We start from the raw sequence: 19,178 nt of genomic DNA, 5'->3' as shown, positions 1-19,178 counted from the left end.
TATAGATAGGAATTAGCATTTAAAAAACCTTAGAAATTCACTGAAAAAACCATAGGTTTCAGGGGCGCTATAGTTGGCTAGACTTTTCACTGGTACAAAACCATTGAAATTCCCCCGTTATAGTTAGTTCAGCTAACTAGAACTCGCGCGCCCGCAATGCACTGCTGATGCCGTCACATATTACATCGCTAATGACATCACTGATGACATCATCCTTGTGATAGAGTGGCAGATCTCCTCTTCCCCTAATATATCTTTTGATACACACATTCAAAAATAGAAACTACAATGTTCAAAACAATGGACATACCAATACCAGTTACAACAACCTATTCAGTAATTCTAAGATCCACATACACATCCACTCATTCACCAACAGTCCTATACAGTCACTCATACATGTACTCACTCATCATAAGTATTCATACACCTATACATCCTGTTACACAACGCCACTCATCCATAGAGTTACTCACACACATAGTCACTCATGCTAATAAAGAATCAAACATCCATTTACTTGCATATACAGTTATACACACACCACCACACTTACTTCTACAGAAACTTACACATACTTAGTCTTTTAAACAATCACTTATAGAAACAAATACTTATTCATACAGGAACTCTTTCAATCTCTCACTCACATATACTCACTTATATACACCAATAGTCACATATACTAGTTTAAAACCTATGTAGTTACTCATAAAGACACTATTGAGACAGTCTATCCCTCACTAACACACCCATGCACACACTCATCCACCCATACAGTCCTGCACACATGCTGTCTTCAACACATACAAACAGTGAGTCACTCATTCATGCACCTATGCACTACGTAATACCCCCCACCGAACCATTCAGACACTCAAGCTGATACTCAAAAAACCAACTAATAACCTATATATACACTCATGAAGCTACTCACCAACCCATGCAGCCACTTCTACACAAAGTGAGAGACTGATACAGATATTTACACATTTAAACATTACTCACAAAGCCATGTATTCACTAAGATACACTTAATCAGTCAGTTATACAATCAATTTTTAAAAAACAAATCATCCATTTAGACACTTGTATACCCATTTATTCGTCCATCGACCTTGAGATATACATATATAAAACGTATGTAATTTTCAGAAAAACACACATTCACTGGATGATGTCATCAGTGATGTCATCAGTGATGTCATCAGTGATGTCATCAGTGATGTCATGAGTGATGTCACTGACCATGTCATGAGTGATGTAATATGTGACGTCATCAGCAGTGCATTGCGGGCGCGCGAGTTATAGTTAACTGAACTAACTATAACGGTTGAATTTCAATGGTTTTGTACGGGTGAAAAGTCCAGCTAACTATAACGCCCCTGAAACCTATATATATATATATATATATAATCTATCTATCTACAGATGGATGTGACGGCCCTCCTCATCCATTGGCCTGTTCAGCTTTCGTTAACGTTATGCCTTCCCAGGCTGCCGGAAGGGGCAATGGGTCACCCCACTTCTGCTCTCTTGCACTGGTAGTAACCGCATAATCCTGATCACTTGTGCGCATCCACCTAATTAGAAATGTGTGTCTGTGCCAGGGTATAGTGGCCCAATACTTTGCTTTTCCAATGCATCTTTTTCTATTCTTGATACTTAGTTTTTTTTTTTTTTTTGCACATCCTTGCATGTTAGAACTATGCTTCCTGGTTCCAATCTTTCATAATCAATAGTAGCTTTTTGTGACCATAAGAATCAGATTTTCCTGCAAAGTTCATTAAAACGAGTTTATTTACCCGTTATAAGCATGCCAGCCTGCTAGGAAGCACTCGCAGCGTTCTATTCAAGTTTAAGCAATTGCTAAAAAAAAAATAAAAAAAAGTTTTCCATTTAAGATTTGTGTTTTGAGTAACTGCCACGTTTATGGCGGTGTTTATTATTATTATTTTTTTGTGGCATGCTAGCAGCAGGTTTTTAAAAATTAAAGTACCCAGCTTGCCAAGAATACCTACCGTCTTGATCAATGGATTTTTTTTAAGTCTATCGACTTTGAAACCATATGATTTATTAAGGTGTAGGTAAAATATATTAAACTTTCTTAGATGTGTGGGGGGATTCTGTGGGCGCAGAGGCAGGGATGTGGACTATCAGATGGTGACATGAGAGCAAAATAGGCTGGACAGTATTGCAGGTTTCAAAGTATAGAATCAGTCATGAGATATTACTCCTATATGTGTCGCACAACAAAGCTTTTTCTGTGCTTTCTAAAGTAAAGTATATATTCCACCATTGCACCTCTTACTTTTCTCAGAGCGCACTGATGCGACCCCAGCTGCGTGAAGCACTTCACAAAAGCTGACAGTAAGTTACAAATCTGAGCCTAGGGCCTTAATATCTCAGTTTGATAAATTTTTTTTTTTTTTGCAGAGTTTTATATAGGGCGAACTTGACCCATATCCAATCCGGTATCGGAGCGCTTACATAGCACCAGTAACGTTACCTGAGGACACACATTCATTAGGTCTCGCCTGACCCAGCACATGCGCTGGTCTGGCGAGGCTTATTGAGAGGGCTCCAAAAAGTGCTACCAGGCCAGCCTAGAGCTACAGTGCATGTGTGCGGGCGCGCGCGCCGCGCTTTACCGCGATTACTTTCAATTTGGAGGCCGCTGTGATGTTTGATCGTGATCGCGATCACTTTCACGGCCGCTTTGATGTTCTCCGTGAGGCTTCAATAGATTGCAGTAGTTAAAACAAGCATTGGCATAGCCAATAGGTCTCGCTTTTGGGACCTTATAAGTGTTTAGTTATGCAACTGTTGCATGGCTAAACACTTATAAGGTCCCAAAGGCGAGACCTATTGGCTATGCCAATGCTTTTTTTTTTTTTTTGTTTTGTTAGACATGGGCAGATTAAGTGATTTGCCCAGAATCACAGGATGTTTTAGCGTCGTTACCGAGACTCGAACCCAGTTCCCCGAGGTCGAGCGCCCTAACCGTTAGGCCAATGTCTACTGTCTCAATGTTCTCCTTTCTCCTCCACGCCCTTTTTCTGTTCCTAAACCGGATTTGCTCCTGTTTGAGTAGAAAAAAGCTTATATACTCCCCTTCAGGTGAAACTCTGACTCCTTCTGTGTTGCATAAACGGTTTGTGCAGGGGAGGCGGTCTCTGGCTTGATCTTGGTACAATGGTGTAGAAAAGTGAAAATTATGTGCAGGTTTTTCTGAAGTTGTACAAGTGAGACAAGCCGAAAATAGTCTTTGTTTACAACCATTTTAAAGTGGATATGCTTCTTACGTCGAATTGTTTGACGATATATAGAGAAGTATTGTAAACCTCAGCGAATATTGTGGTTTGTTTTTTAATCCTTTGTTTTTTTGGGGCACAGGTCGATGGGGGTTTCTTTGACAGGAACTCTCATTGCAAAGTTGCAGTGTGTTTTGTTTTGGGTTTCTTAGCCATTTGTTGCCACAACTAAAGCCGCCTGCTTTGGGAGGCATGTTGCCAGCAGTGAGAAAGTATCTCCTTTGTGTGTAGTACTCAAATATGGGTACATGTTTATCTGCAAAGCCTGGTGTGGAGAAAAATAGTCTTTCATTGCCACAAAACAACGTTGGCCATCCACACTTTCAGGCCACCAGTCGGGTTTAATAAAAATGTATTGATGGATTAATTAAAATCTTTTTTTATTTGCATTAGTAAACATAGGCATCAATCCATAAAAGGATAAAACCTATTTGGGGCGTTAAATCCTGGAGCCAGTCCAGGGCAGCTATATCCATCTCATGTATAATTCACATAAATGGACCCGCCATGTTTAAATAAAAAGCCTCAATTAGAGGGTGAAATGCTGGAGTTGGGAAGGCCAGTCCAGGGATTAAGTGCTTAATGCTTTGTGCATTAATATAACGGCGCCATCCAGTCCACGGATTAAGTGCTTGATGTGTTAATATGACAGCACCATCTCAAGGTGAGGTTGAACCTAAGCTGGATTTCTGTCAAAGTAATGTTAAAGTTCTCCTAAGAGAGTCCCTCAGATGACTGGTGCCAAATCAGTTTTATGGAAACCTGCGGTTCAGATACTGGGCCTTTCCAGCATCTTAAAAGCGTAGTTCAGAAATCGCGAAGCCTTACATGGTAATTGCACCGGATTCCTTCTTAGCAGGGCTAGTACTGCTGGGCTGAAGTAGGATAGTCATTCATTGCCACAAAACCATGTTGGCCATTCACACTTTCAGGTAACCGGACGGGTTTGTATAATGTAGTTTTTACTGAGTGATAGAGAAATACTCTGCATTTGCACAGCTTGGACATAACAAAATCAGTTTAAGCCACTAGTGATCAACTGGGCGCATTCCAATCCATCACCTTTTAGCTCGTCTCTGCTATGAGGGACCAGGACTGATGGGATGTAGCCTAATGGCTAGGACGGTTGACCTTGGAGCTGGGGAACCAGGTTCGAGTCTCGGCAGGGTTGCTCAGCATCCTGTGATTCTGGGCAAGTCCCTTAATCGCTCCAGCCTAACAAAAAAAAGAAATGTGTCCGGCTGTGATGCAACTGGTGCTCATGTAAAGGGCTCTGATACCTTCGGGTGTAGTTCGTACCATATTAAACTCCCCCCTCCCCCCAAAGAAACAAATAAAATCACTCCTGACCATACCACACCATCCTCTCTGTGAACATCTGTTTCTCCGTTACATGTGCCCACCTTGTAGATCTTGTTTCGGTTCTGTTGATTAACAGAGAGGAAGCGGTTAGGAAGGTGCGTTATCCTCCTGCGGTAAGTTGGATTTTGTTTTGGGACCTGCAACACCCTCCTCCAACCTTGGGGTTTGTTTTACTTGGAGCTGAAAGGCCATTGCAGGCAGGCATAAGGGCTCCACAGTGATGCACATGCTCCCTCTGATCACTCAGTCAGCTGAACTCCTCTTTAATTGAATACATTGGTGCAGTCTCTGAAGGTCGGCAAGCCTCAGTTTTATTACAAGTGACTGCCTTCGCTGGCAGGCGGGAAAAGCATCCAATTAATATAGCAGTGTTCACAGTGTTCTTCACTGTACCAATATTGTAGCTTCATCTTAAGCAGTTATTAAGAAGTAGTCTCATTTGGTAAGCTTTGGATGCTCTCAGGATTTTTTAGGACCTCCTCTTTTCTTACGGTCTCTAGCCTTAACTTGCTACCGTTTGTCCATTTCAGCCAGTTTCCCGCCAGGTGTGGTTTGCCTTGCAGCAGTGTCCCCCTTTTTACCCCATTCCCTGGCCGGCCCTGCCTTTTGGCATCCCAAAACTTGCCATGTTGATATCTGCCCCTTCCGGCCTTCACATGCCATTTGATGATCTCCCGACTGACTTATTACCACACAGCTGTTTTTTTGCCCGCCAAAAGACTTGATTGCTTCGCTCCTGTTTGCTTGTAGTTGTGTGGTGTTATGATTCTTTCAACTGTCTGTGTGGGTTTTCTTGCCAGGCTCAATTTTTAATCTCCATTTCTTTCTCCCAGATTAGGCCCCTCAAATGTTACGGTGTAGTTGAGATATTCAGCCTTACCTTACCTTGCCCCTCTCTCTTCTTTCACACCACTTTTCCTTTTTGCGGGCAGTGTAATATACCCCCCTCACCTGCTCATTGTTCTCGTTTGCCCACTCTTTGGTTGGAAAGGGAGGGTATACTAGATCATTCCTCTACTGTTTTTAGGCCCCATGTGAGGATGAGGCCTTCACATTTTAAAAAATATCTATTTATTCAATTTTTGCTGAGAAAAACAAACGGCATAACATACCCTCCAAATGTTGAAGACGTGAGCAATACGTACATCAAACATTACATAGGTCTACCAAAGGCTTGGGTCCGAACATGCCACCAGCACACCAATCGGAGCCTTTCTGCTTTCATTGTTCACATCAACATAGAAACCCACCAGTTCTTCTTGTGGCTCAAGCCCTCTCCACCCTCCATTTGCTAGACATGCTCCACCTTTCCTCATTCTCTCCCTTCCATCACTTCTCTTCAGGGATCCCAGATCTTCTCCAATTTGCGTGTGCAGCCTCTTGCCTGGTATACCGGCTTTTCCGCCCCATACACCAATCCATACCTTCATCCTACTCCCATATGGTAGGTAGAGTGGGCCCTCCCCAGTACTTTAGGCTATCCTTACAGGCTACCATCAGGGCCATATTGCAAAATTGAAGGGCATTGTGGTCTAGGGTTTGCTTTCTCCAAATGCCTAGTGAGGCCATTTGGGGTGTAAGCCCCACTTCATAGCCCAAACCTCTGCTGTTCTAGCACCCACCCGTTTCCAGTAAGCTCGAATCTTAGGGCTTCTCTTTTATTTGAGAAACAATTAAGCGTTGTGTTCAGTTGTGCCAAAAAGCACAAAGTGCCAATGTCTGTCGGTGATCAGGATAGACTTAATTTGATGCCGACCACTCTGGAACACAGGTCTGATGTACAAACCAGGTTCGTCCTGGTCATAGATTTTACATTCAGAATTAGTCTTTTAAACCCCAGTCCACGACAGGAGCACACCTATGCAGGCCCCCCGAAAATCTGGGGAGGCTGTTAGAGACTTGGGGTGTCAAGCAGAGGCCTAAAGCGGGTTCCAGTTGCCTCTAGTCATACGGGCAGTTACAGTTAAGGCTTTTATAGCTTTTTATATCCATGTAGCTTGAACAGAAAGTCAGTCTTCTGACTCTCGGATTCCACCTCTTTGTCCTGAGTACAAGAGGGAGCAGGTTCATTTAGTTTTTATGGGGTTCTCTTCGGTCACAGACATCACGTCCAGTCCTCCTATGTTCTTCATGCGGGTCCAGCAATCTTCTGAAGTGAGTGCCTGGAGATGCCACATTTATCCATGGCACCAGCTAGTGGGTGGAATTGACTCCTGTGCAATGGGATAAAAGTTATGCAATAGCACCTGCTTAAGCATATTCAAGATGTTGTAAGTCTTCGGTCACATTAAACTTGGGCTTCGGGCTGGGGATGAGTGTTGGAAATGTACTGTGGCAAACCTGGTGCGTCCCTCCCCACTCGGACACACACACGCCTCTAACACCAAAATTCAGTTTGAAGCAGCCACTTTACCCCAATAAAATGAGAGAAAGAAGTCTGGTAGAATAAAAGCAAGGGTTATCAGCAACTATACAGGGGATACACAAGAATTGTTGTAGCATCCTGTTTACTTTCCAGGTGTGCCAGAGTATTGTATTATATAAAAACCAAGCTGGATTTGACACTACTGTAAACAAGCATTGGCATGGCCAATAAGTCTTGCCTTTAGGATTTTTTAAAGCGTTTAGCTAGAGCTATTGGCTTTCTTTCCGCATTGTCACTTGGATGTGCACAACACATGCTTTAGGCTTTCAAGGTCTATGTCAAGTACGATTCATTTCCTATTATAACCAGGGTCACGTTCAAGGCAACAGTCTTTCCGTTCTTATCTATATTTTTTAATCTGCAAGCTCCACGTTCAAAGTAAGGGGCACAACTTGGAAACTAGAATGAAGAAGAAGCAACTTCTCTTCGTGTCATATCGCGGGAGGGGACGGAGACAGAGGGGTCGTGAAGTATATCCACGCAGAAAGCTTTAGCAAGGGGTTGGGAGGCTGCACAGGCAAGTTGCTTCAGCAAGTGACTTAGCAGCTTTCTGTGTACGACTTGGCTATAAACGGGTTTTGGTAACACCTGATGCTTTAGTGCACTATGAAGCAGCATAACTACAGTATATTAAAAGCAATAAGTTATTTCAACTACTGTTAGTCATGGGTTACAGATTATCTATAAGGCAGGCAGCCACTCTGGCTGAATCACATCACCTTGAAGGCAGCTTCATGTGGCAGACGTTGACGTCAATACGGCGACACGGAAGAGTTGGCGGTGTGAAGTTTGAACTGTAGCTGTGAATGCAGTATTTTGATCAAGAGGAGGAAGGCGCTTTAAGATAAAGCTAGGGATCGTGTGGAAGGCACAGACTCGTGAATGAACGCAGAAAGTGAGAAACGGTGGTGCGGGGCTCTACACCTACCATTATTTGGCGCGACTTGTCGCTTCATTTCAGAGTGGTAAATATTTAATCTCACCTTCTGGTGTGTTGACCCCGACTGCAGCAGACACCAGCTGCTCGAATAATAGAGGCACTGGCAGGGCTGGCGGCGTCCTCTGGGAGGGGCGTTGCTGCCCATGAAAGGGGCACTGTGCAAAGGGGCCAGGCGGGGAGGGGGGCGAGCAGGAGCGGAGATAGGAGCAGCCGATACCGAGCAAGCGATTGGAAGGGGAGGAGGCGAGGGTAAAAAGAGATATTCTCATGAGAGAAATGAGTGAAAGAGGAGGCACAGATAACCGAGCCAAGCTCTGAGCAGGAGACGGGCACAAGAGAACATAAAACAGAGGAATACGGGTGGAATGTGGAATGTAATTTAATCTGATGCACATTTGTAGTTCTTCAATGCCCCTGGGCCGTGTTGGCGGAATATAATGCTGAAAATAAAATAAACAAGTGCGGCCCCGAAAATGAAAGCGACATGTCCCAGGGAAAAGTAACATGATCCACAACAGATGGCACCCTGCGTGCGGCTGCTCGCTCCCGACAGCAAAACGCCATGGGAATGAACATTTTAAGAAGAGGTGGAACATGCACCCGCCTTTGGCCAATTGCGTGCTTTCATTTTTTGGAAGCCACACACAAAGGCCAATAGAATGCGACAACCACACTATGAGCTTTCTGAAAGCTTTCTGAATGTCTGGAGTGATTCCAAGAGGTCCTCTCCTAGAGCAGCGCATGCGCGCTGCGCTAGGCTTGACCTAAAAAGGATGCCCACTGCTCCATTCTACATATTCTGTGAGGTCTAGAGGCGTCTTCTCCTCCCATTCAGGTCAGCCTATTGTTTGCTCCTAGGAGGCATTTCACACCCATTCAAATGCTAACCACTGGCTGGGAGAAGCCCCAGAGCTCCATGATTTTCAGGCAAGGAATAGGTCACTTTCAAAAAGTTACTTTCCTTAATAATTAGTAAAAATCTGACTTCATCATTGAATTGTTTTTTTTACTATTAAAAATGTTTCATAATTTGTCTAGCTAGTCCCATTCCAGAGATACACTATCAGTTTTTTTAATCTGTATTCTGTTTTTCTGTGCAAGACCGCTAGGTCTGCCACAGTGAAAATAGCTTTGGGATACTAGTCCCTGTAAGGACATGTCTAACATTACATTTCTACATGTCCCGCCTTTAAAAGGCTTATGTGGAGGTTATGTTTTGGTTTTGCAAGGAAGGGTTTGAACTGTCAAAGGAGTTTATTTTGACCGATTGAATTGCAGTTTTTTTACTGCTTCTGTTGGGCTTCACAAGGTAGGTCTGAAGCCATGTTTGTACTACCACTGCAGTGATTTCACAGTAGATGCTGCAGTCCACCAGTGGTGTTTACCCTATGGGCCCTGGGAATTTTGTACCACATATTAGGGACTTGCAGGAAGTTGAATATGACAATTAGCCAGCAAAAATATAGGGTCCAGCAAAAGGCAAGCAATCCAGGGTGACCACGCAGCATAGGTGGATGTCCTGCTCTGTTGCTTCTACTGAAGGTTTTGTTGTTATAGACCTTTCAGGGATGAAGCCACGAGTCACTGACTGACTTCTGGCTAGAGTGGGTGTCTCCCTTTGGGGCTAAGGAAATGAGTCATATCTGGGTACAGTCATTATTGGTTTGGATAAGTGGGAGTCCACAAGAATGTGCATCTGTCCATTGAAAGTCATTTATGAATTCCTGCAGCAAGCATGTTTACCCACAAAGCTGTACGTGGTGAGTTTGATGCTGCATAAAGATTTAACTGTTTACATTATTGCTGTGTCTTATACCATAGGCTGGGTGAATTGTGGCGCAAGTTACACTGCTTTATGCTTTGTTTTCTGGACTATTTACACAAGCTTTGGTGTTCGGTATGCTTTAATTCCACGCTGTCTATGGTGAAATTAACAATGTTGTTGTGCAAACATTCACCAAGACATTGTAGCTGAAATGTCACTTGGTGTGAATTAACTCCACGAGTGTGAAGTTTGCGTTGCCTAATGGGAAGTTTTTGTAGTGCTGGGCAAAAATGCATGGTCTTTGGAAGGATGATGCATGGGCATGGCCCCTGATTGGAATCAGCGGACATGAGACTGGTTTTGCGGATCTTTAGATTTGGATGCATATCATGATATCGTGCATATTAAGCACATTGCTATTGCCAGTGTAGTAGGCTACTGTACTGCATTCCTGCAGAGCGGCATGGGGTGTTACATTCAGTGGAAGTGTGGAAGGCTTGAACTTGTATTCCACTCACCTAGCGCCATGAGACTGTTTTGGTCTAAGTGCATTCCTACAAATGATTAGTAATGTGAATTGAAGAACTGCGGTGTTTAAGGATGCCACAATTTCAAATAAAGCTACCAGGGAGTGTATTTCTGTTGTTGTGTTTTGTGAATTCCTTTATAATGGTTTGCTTCCTCCAACGAGGTGTTCTCATCTTCCAGTTATGACAATGTCAACTTGGCTGTATGCTTATGATAACAAGCTTGCACCATTTGAACAGTGGTTGACTTGGGTGCAAGCTCCAGTCAGATGTCCCACACAGGACACTTTCCATTCTAGGATCATATAAGACCAAGAAGACTCAAATAGCTTATCTAGCCCCTACCTGTGTGTCCGGATGCTGTAATGCAAGCCTGATTACCCACATACACTCCTAAATCCAAAGTATGACAATACTTCATGTCTGCAACTCTGTGAGGTCTAATACACGCTCCTAAATCCAAAGTATGACAATACTTCATGTCTGCAACTCTGTGAGGTCTAATACGAGCACCTCTAGGTTGGGTATCAATTGCATAATGACAATTGGATGCATTGGTAGGAGTTGCCTAAATCATTGTGCCCTGTAAGATTTAAATTTTCTATTGTATTCAAGATGAACGTGCTTATCCTTACGGCCATTTTATATTTGTGGTAGCCATAGGAAAATAAAGCGTACCACGCTGCTGAATGAGATTAGCACAATATAACTGGAACAAGTAGTTTTTAAGGAATGCCCAGATTTGGCGAATTTCCTGTTTGAGATAGTCCACCAATATCTCATTTCCGCCGCTTCCATCTCTTTTATATGCACTTGCTAATCAATTTCCTCTGCCCAGCTCGGGATGGCTAGTCCGTTTTCTGTTTCAACTCTTCAGAATAATAAATAAAAAGTGCTTGCAGTGAACAGTTGGGTAATGCGGTGCCCGCTCTGGCCTTGTGTACAAGCTGCTGCGAAACCTTGGGTTTGGCACGCGCTCTCTCCGTTGTATTTTCTGACCAGTTTATTTCATCATAGAGATTTGAAGTGTTTTTAATTGGATTTTCATTATTCACATAATGGCAAATGATCAACAATGTTGTCTTGCATGAAGTGCGTTCTCGTTTATATTTATATGTAGAGCTTTCGGTTTTACTTTGTTTCTGTGTTTGCTTCTGTACTTAACAATAAGCAAAAAATGCACGTTTATCATGCTCTGCATACTGTGAAAAAAAAGACAGCTGCTACTAGTATTTTCCCACATATTTGTATCTGATACATGTATGCACCGTTTTAGCACCAGAAACGGTCATATTTAAAAACGATACTCCTGAGCTTGTAGCTCTCAACAGGTATATCTTTGTAGTTATTTTAAGAAATGTTCCGATTCCTCCTCCTTTGTCAATCAGCACAAATATTGGTCTGTGTGTCGTGATGGACAGGCCGGATCACTCAAAACAAGACTGACTGCGTATTTTTCTGTTTGGAAAAAAAATAATTGCAAACAGTAAATCCTTTGTTTTCCTTCTGTGTTTGTGTAGGAATTTGAAAAAAATAGCTAACTTGGAGTCTATTGAGATACCACTCGAAGGAGAGTCTGATCGTTTGCATAGTGATGAACGCAAGGCGCAGTTTGTTAAGAATTTCAGAATGTAGGGGGGTTTATACCTCACAATACGCTGGCCCGGCAGCGTGCTGGGAGGGGAAAAAGTGCACACGTCTTATTTAAACAGGCCTCCGCGCTTTGCCGCTCTGGGTGACGCTGCCTATTCGCTGGGTTTCACTTGCACTGATTTCCCCCCAGGAGTCTTTTAGAGCGTGCACGTGTTAGAGGCTTGTGCCCTATACAGAGATGAGAATGCAATCGTTTATTCGGCCAGGCTTAACACAGCAACTGTGTGCTGTCATACACGAGTCTTTAAAATATACTCCATAGTAGTGGCCTCAAGGTCCTCCTAGAGAAGTATTTCTCACTCACTGTCCTGCTTAGTCTATAGATCCACCACCTATAGAGTGCTTTCGTTGCAATGCAGGCACAATAGTGTACATCTCAGAAATATGCTGACTGTTAACTATATAAATTCTTTATCGTATAGATGCATCTTATACAGAGATCACTTCTTTTGTTCCTTTCACTGCAGTAGCCTGTTGGTTGTTTTAGTTGGGGCTTAAATATTTGCAAGGCTTCTCCAGTGCATGTTAGTGATACCTTAAGTACTTTTGAAGCCTTGCCAAGACTAGCCATATAATCACTATCACAGTCTGTATTTTGCATTACTTTGCTTCTCGTGGCTTCTCTAAATTATATTTTTGTATGAATTGAAATATCTTCCATATTTTTTCCCTTGTTCATTGGTTGATGTAAAGCGTATTTGTTTTTGCCTGCGTTCTTTATTAAGCGGAACTTGTCTATAGTTTGTGTAACCCTGTCCTATTGCTTCCTCTTTTCTCACCTCCTGTTCTTTGTATCCGTCCTACAGGAAGGCACAGAAGAACGTCCACCATGGCAAGCGATGCCATCATGCTTCTAAGGGGCCTTTCAAAGCTCAGCAAAGCAGTTGCGGAAACCCAATCTGGACAGATCAGAAATGCAGTGTTCGGGGGACAAGCTCTTGCCATGGCACGGAACTGGCAGGTGGCCGCAGAGACCCGCTTCAGTTCGGCCATGGAAAAAATGCAGGTAAAAGCAGACTTGGTTCTTTTCTCCGTCCTAGGATGTACCTTCCTGTAAGGAAATCAGAAGGTGGGTTCCATCAAGGGAAATTGTGTGGGAGCCTCACCACCAGCTGCAGTTGCCGAATATTGTGTTGGTCTTTGAAGTTACGTTGTTCACTACCTGTCTTTAGCTGTAAGAGATCAGGAAGCTTTTCAAGGCATCCATGGGCATATATAGATTTAGACACATGCTCCTGGTTTGTCCTTGTTTGGAATCGTCGCTATTGATGTAATACATAGCAGGAGTTTGTTAGTTTGCAGCGAGTCCTTTGTCTAGGAGTTCTTGGAACAGAGGAGATTTCACATGCTTTTCATCTTTTATTAAATTATGTTGCTCCCAATGGCCATAATACCCCCTGTGGCATCTATACTATTGAATGTGTAACGCCTTATCTGTGAATATTGTTGCATTCTGGAGCTAGTGTAGATCTCTTTACCTTTGTAGAGGCAGGGGAACATGGCTTTGTCTTTTGCAGTGGGTAATGCAAGATACTGTGCTGGTAAGGTTGACCCACTAGTTCACGTCCGTGATGAGTGATTTATATCCGGTGTTTAATTTTATTAATCCTGCTTGAACTCGGATACTGATCATTTATAGTAACGAGTAATTCTGCATAGCCTTTGGTGCAAGCATGGTCATTTCTACAGGGGGTCTCAGTGGCATCGGATAGGGTTTGATTGTTAATATTGGGAACTGGGAGGGTTGGTTTTGAGGCGAGGAAGACAAATCCTAAGTTGCAGTGCAAGCTGTAGAGCAGTCAGTCCATCTTGCATACTATTTAAAATGCCCCAGTTAGTAACTAAATTCTAAAATTGTGTGTGAATCTGAATTTGTCCTCTTCAGCTATGTCATCAAAGAGTAATTGAAAATGTATAGTTTCACTCCAACTTGGTGCTCTCCAGTCAAATATCGGGGCCTCATAACCCCTTTAATACTTCTGTAAAATCAGCAAAATGCATTATTCACACAAAAAAATTAGTCACTTATTATCATCCAAAGGTTTCTGATGAAGAGTCTGTGTTACCAGTTATTACTGAGGAAGATCAAGAAGCATGGCACCACCTTAAACAGTGTGTAAAAATAGCATCTCCGAAAGCTTCAAGACCCCTCGCTGGAGCAAGAAACGCCGACCAGATAACCCAGTCCTCGATGTTCGTCTCTGGTGTCCCCTTGAACCAGTGGTGCACTTCAGACTGTGCGCTCAGTTGCTAATATTTATATGTAGAGAAGTACATGCTTCTTTAATACCCATGTTCAAGGCATGTGAACAGTAGATCACATGCTTTGCATACTCCTGCCATCTAGTGTTGAGTCAGAGTATTTGCAAGTTGTTTTTCTTCGAAGAAGTTTTTGCAGTCACGGGGTCAGGTGACTCCTCCTTTCGGGGATAGTGCACATGGGCATCGACTCCATTGTTACAGTTTTTTTCCGCCGTCGGGTTCGGACGTGTATTGCTGCGCTCCGCTTCAGAATCGTTCCTTGGGTTCCCCTCGTTGCGCAATCCACTCTACCCTCAACCGTATTGTTTTCAAACGCTTTTCCTTTTCTCCATGGTTCAACTCTATCATCAAGAAATCTCCCATTTTTGCTCAGAAAATTCACAGGTGGCTTTCCGGTCTATCCACATTGGTCCGGCTCCTTGTCGATGGAACTAACTCCATTCAAATTCTTCCCCCTGTATCTGTGTACGGACTTGTAACTTGTGCTTGTCTCCAGAGCACAAAGAACAAGACTGCGACGCGTGCAGATCCTTCAGATCGAAGAACACTCTCCGTGATAGTCTGGCTCAACGTCGAGAGATGCAGTGGCAGCAGTTAGACGATACACCGGATCTTTACGGCGAAGACTCTGAGCAAGAGGAGATCTCAGCGACCGAAGAAGAACAGCCCACAGCCGCGTCTGACTCTGAATCAGAGTTGCAGATTGACCTCAACAACGATGTGCCGCAGGGACAAGGGGACGTGAGTACAAAAGACAATTCCTCCCCCGCCGTCCCTAAAAAATCTAATGCTTCGGCACCACCTCTGCCTCCAGGACTAGGTTGTCACAGAGGATGTTTGACGCTCTGCACTGAAACACTCTGACAAACCTTCTGGCTCGGGACAGAGTCGGCTAAAACTCACTTCCGAGCTGCAACCTTCGGTCTCTAAGCGCAAAATCGGTTTGGAGACGAAACCTTCAACACCGAAAATGAAGAAACATTCCTTGGAGGCAAAATCTTCAGCACCAGAAGGACATTCCATCTCCGCTCCGAAAGCTTCGGTGACAAAAACTAAAGAGCTGCCAGTAACACAAACGGATCCAAACATAGACTACATACTACCTAAGTCTGATCCAAAACAGAAAAAACTCTATATTACTTCTGACACAAGGCATATTCACGCTAAACCGCAATCCAAGCACAAGCTTCCTGATGACCACAGCCCTTATAAAATTCTATTAAAGAGGAAAAATGTGGGTAATAGTCCTTTCCACACACTACCATCTCCTCCTCCTCCTCCTCCTCCTCCTCCACCACAGCTTGATCCTTTACACATCACACCTCATCAGTCTCCTCTACCTCACCTTGGTGCAGGTGATACTGATGACGATGAAGCACAGTGACCAATATATCCTTAGACGGCTTATACAGTTCATCCCCCACAGGATACAGACCCAGATCTTTACCCTGCCAGGCCGTCTCCACCTGATGACAATCTGTCATATCAAGAGCTCATTACTAGAGCCTCACAATACCGTGGTGTAGAGCTCCATAAGGAATCCTTAGAGGAGGACATTCTCTTTGAAACTCTAGGAACACAAAAGTCCACCCAGACACTGCTTATGCGCAAGGGTATGTTGAGGCACACAGGCAACATTTTTAAAGATCCGGTTCGTGCTAGAATCCTCATTCCTAGAATCAATAAGAAATACAAACCTTCCCCAACAGATCCTATTTTCTTTAAAGGTAAGTTACCACTTGACTCTTTAGTAATATATAATGCTCGAAAGCGAGCAAATTCTCAAGTGTCTGGGGATGCTCCTCCCCCAGATAAAGAGTCAAAGCTTATTGATGCTTCTGGCAAACGTATAGCTGCGCAAGCAGCTAAGCATTGGCGTATTGCTAATACGCAGGGCCCCTTAGCAAGATACGACAGGGCCCACTGGGACGAAATGGAGAAATTACTACAGTTTCTCCCAGATAAGCATAAGACAAAAGCTCAGGATTTGGTTCAAGAAGGTAAACTAATTTCCAACGCTTCTATTAGATCCGCATCCAGAGCACACTGCAGGTAGAGAGGTGAATACTAGCATCCTACTGCGAATACATGCCAGGTTATGGATTTCAAGGTTCAAACCTGAAGTCCAACAATGCATTGTCCACATAACTTTTGACCAGTAACATCTTTTTGGCCCTGAAGTAGATCAAGCCGGCTCAAAAATGAAAAAAGACACTGATGGAGCAAAATCGATGGGAGCGCTTCAATCTCCCTCAAATAGAGGAGGTTCCTTTTGGCGCTCCTTTTACAGCGGAGGGTCCAAGTCTACAGGGCCAGACCAAAACACTTACTCCTACAAAGTTAATTCTCAATCATCTTCTACAAGTGGATTTTTCAGAGGAGGTTATAGGGGAAATAGTCCCAGGGGCAAACGTAAGAACACCACCCCTCTTCCCCAAATAAACAGTGACTTCCCCACACGTCCCTCCGACTATTTCACACCTGTCGGAGGAAGACTTCAAGAATTTCTCCCCATTTGGGAATCGATAACAACCGACAAATGGGTGCTTGGAATTATCCAACATGGTTCTTGCCTGGAGCTTACCACAATCCTCTAAATATTTCACCTCAATACCACAAATTGTCTCCGGACCACCAGCACTTGCTTCAACAAGAAGTACTATCTCTATTACTCAAAGGGGCCATAGAATCCGTTCCACTACAGTACCAAGGGTCAGTGGTTTATTTCCTTTACTTTCTAATACCCCAAAAGAACGTCTCGTTAAGACCTAGTCTAGATCTGAGAGTTAAACAAATGCATACTGTCAGAGCACTTTCACATGGTGACTCTTCAAAAAGTACTTCCACTTTTACAGCAGGGCGACTTTATGTCTACTCTATATATAAAAGACACCTACTTTAACATTCCAATTCATCCGGCTCATCGCAAATACTTCGGATTTGTGATAGCAGGCAAACATTAGCAGTTCAAGGTACTTCCATTTGGAGTCACCACGGCCCCAAGAGTTTTCACCAAATGGCTCGCAGTAGTAGCCACTCATCTCATGAGACAGTGTATCCATGTCTTCCCTTACCTAGACGACTGGCTTATCAAAGCGGGCACTTACCAGAACTGTATACTACACACTCCGGCACCAGTACACGTACTTCATCTTTTGGGTTTCACAATCCATGCACAGAAATCTCACCTGTGCCCTGCACAGGTGCAGTCTCATCTGGGAGCTTACCTCAACACACTCAAAGCGCTAGCATCTCCCATTGTAGCCAGGATTCCCAATATTCATTCCACATTACTACAATTTCAACCCAATCAAACCTTACCAGCCAGAGTTTTCATGCAACTGCTGGGAATGATGGCATCCTGCATTGCAATCGTACCTCCTGCAAGGCTTCACATGTGTCCTCTACAAGAATGTCTAGCGCATTAGTGGAACAGTCACAGAGTCCATTAACCGATCTAGTGTTGGTTGACGGCCGCACCCATTGCTCTCTGCAGTGGTGGAATCCTCAAAACTTATCAAAAGGACGACCTTTCATAGACCCGATTCCATAGCCTGTACTGACAGCAGACCCATCTTTAACCGGTTGGGGTGCCCATCTACAACATTACACAGTACAAGGGCTGTGGTCCGACAATCACAAACATCTCCACATCAATTACCTGGAACTTCTATCAGTGTTCCTAGCACTCCAAGCTTTTCACACTCAACTTGTAGGCAAAACTGTCCTAGTCCGCACAGACATGATAGCAATGTACTATCTAAAAAACAGGGAGTGAAACCCACTCTCTCCAACAGTCATGTCTTGCACAAAGCATTTGGAATGGGGAAATTCATCACAAAATTTATCTCCTAGCAGAGCACCTTCCTGGAGTAGACCATCAAATTGGCGACCTGCTCAGCAGACACAGGCAGCAAGTTCACGAGTGGGAACTTCATCCCCAAGTTCTTCTTTCCTACTTTTAACAATGGGGACTTCCACAGATGGATCTGTTTGCCACAGTATACAACTCAAAATGAACAAACTTGGCATCCAGGTTCGCACACCATCTGTCCAAAGGCAATGCCCTATGGATGAATTGGTCTGGGATATTTGCCTACGCTTTTCTGCCTCTCCCACTAATTCCATTACTGGTTCGGAAGCTCAGACAAACATCCCTCACACTAATCTTAGTAGCCCCCACATGGGCTTGTCAACCTTGGTACACCACCCTGTTAGAACTGTTGGTGGTTCAACATCAAAAACGACATCTCACACCCATAGTCTCCTCACTCAGAGCTATGGAGAAAAAAGACATCCAAATCTCAAGGAACTGAACCTAGCGATTTGGCTACTGAAGTCAGAGTTTGGTTACTTACAACTACCACCAGACTGTATGCATAGTCTGAAAGAGGCTAGACAGCCTACTACTAGAGCATGTTATGCAGCAAAATGGAAATGGTTTATCTATTGTAACATCAATCCACTTGATGCTTCTGTACAGAACATCATTTGTCATCTGTTGCATTTACAGCAATCTGGATTGGCTTTCACATCCATTCTTTTACACCTAGCAGCAGTTCCTGCATACTTGCAAAATAGGCAGCACTTATCTCTATTCAGAGTACCAGTGATCAAAGCCTTCATGAAAGGACTAAAAAGGGTAATACCACCAAGAGTTCCCCTGCATCAGAGTGGAAGGTAAACATAGTCCTTACAAGGCTCATGGGTCCACCTTTTGAACCAATGCACAAATGTCAGTTACAGTTCCTCTCATGGAAGGTTGCTTTCCTAGTAGCAATACCCTCACTAAGGAGAGTTGGTTAACTTTAGGCATTAACTATACAAGGGCCTTTGTTTCAACTTCACAAAGATAGTGTGGTTCTTTGAACCAATCCTAAATTTCTCCCTAAAGTAGTTTCTGCCTTTCTTATTAATCAATCAGTTAAGT

General features: G+C 43.5%; 1 protein-coding gene across 3 annotated transcripts in view; it reads left to right on the top strand.

Annotated features, from left to right (window-relative positions):
- Positions 1 to 19,178, top strand: part of COQ8A (coenzyme Q8A) — a 330,849-nt gene that overhangs the window by 71,634 nt on the left and 240,037 nt on the right. For all 3 annotated transcript variants that reach the window (XM_085613033.1, XM_085613034.1, XM_085613035.1), the window contains one exon: positions 12,793 to 12,992. In XM_085613033.1, the coding sequence (XP_085469159.1) occupies positions 12,816 to 12,992 (177 nt within the window). In that variant the 5' untranslated portion in view covers positions 12,793 to 12,815. The remainder of the gene's footprint in view (positions 1 to 12,792; positions 12,993 to 19,178) is intronic.

This window comes from Triturus cristatus, chromosome 6 (genome assembly GCF_964204655.1).
Source record: "Triturus cristatus chromosome 6, aTriCri1.1, whole genome shotgun sequence".
Lineage (NCBI taxonomy): Eukaryota > Metazoa > Chordata > Amphibia > Caudata > Salamandridae > Triturus > Triturus cristatus.
The sequence above is the reverse complement of the archived record's forward strand: the minus strand, read 5'-3'. Positions and strand labels throughout refer to the sequence as shown.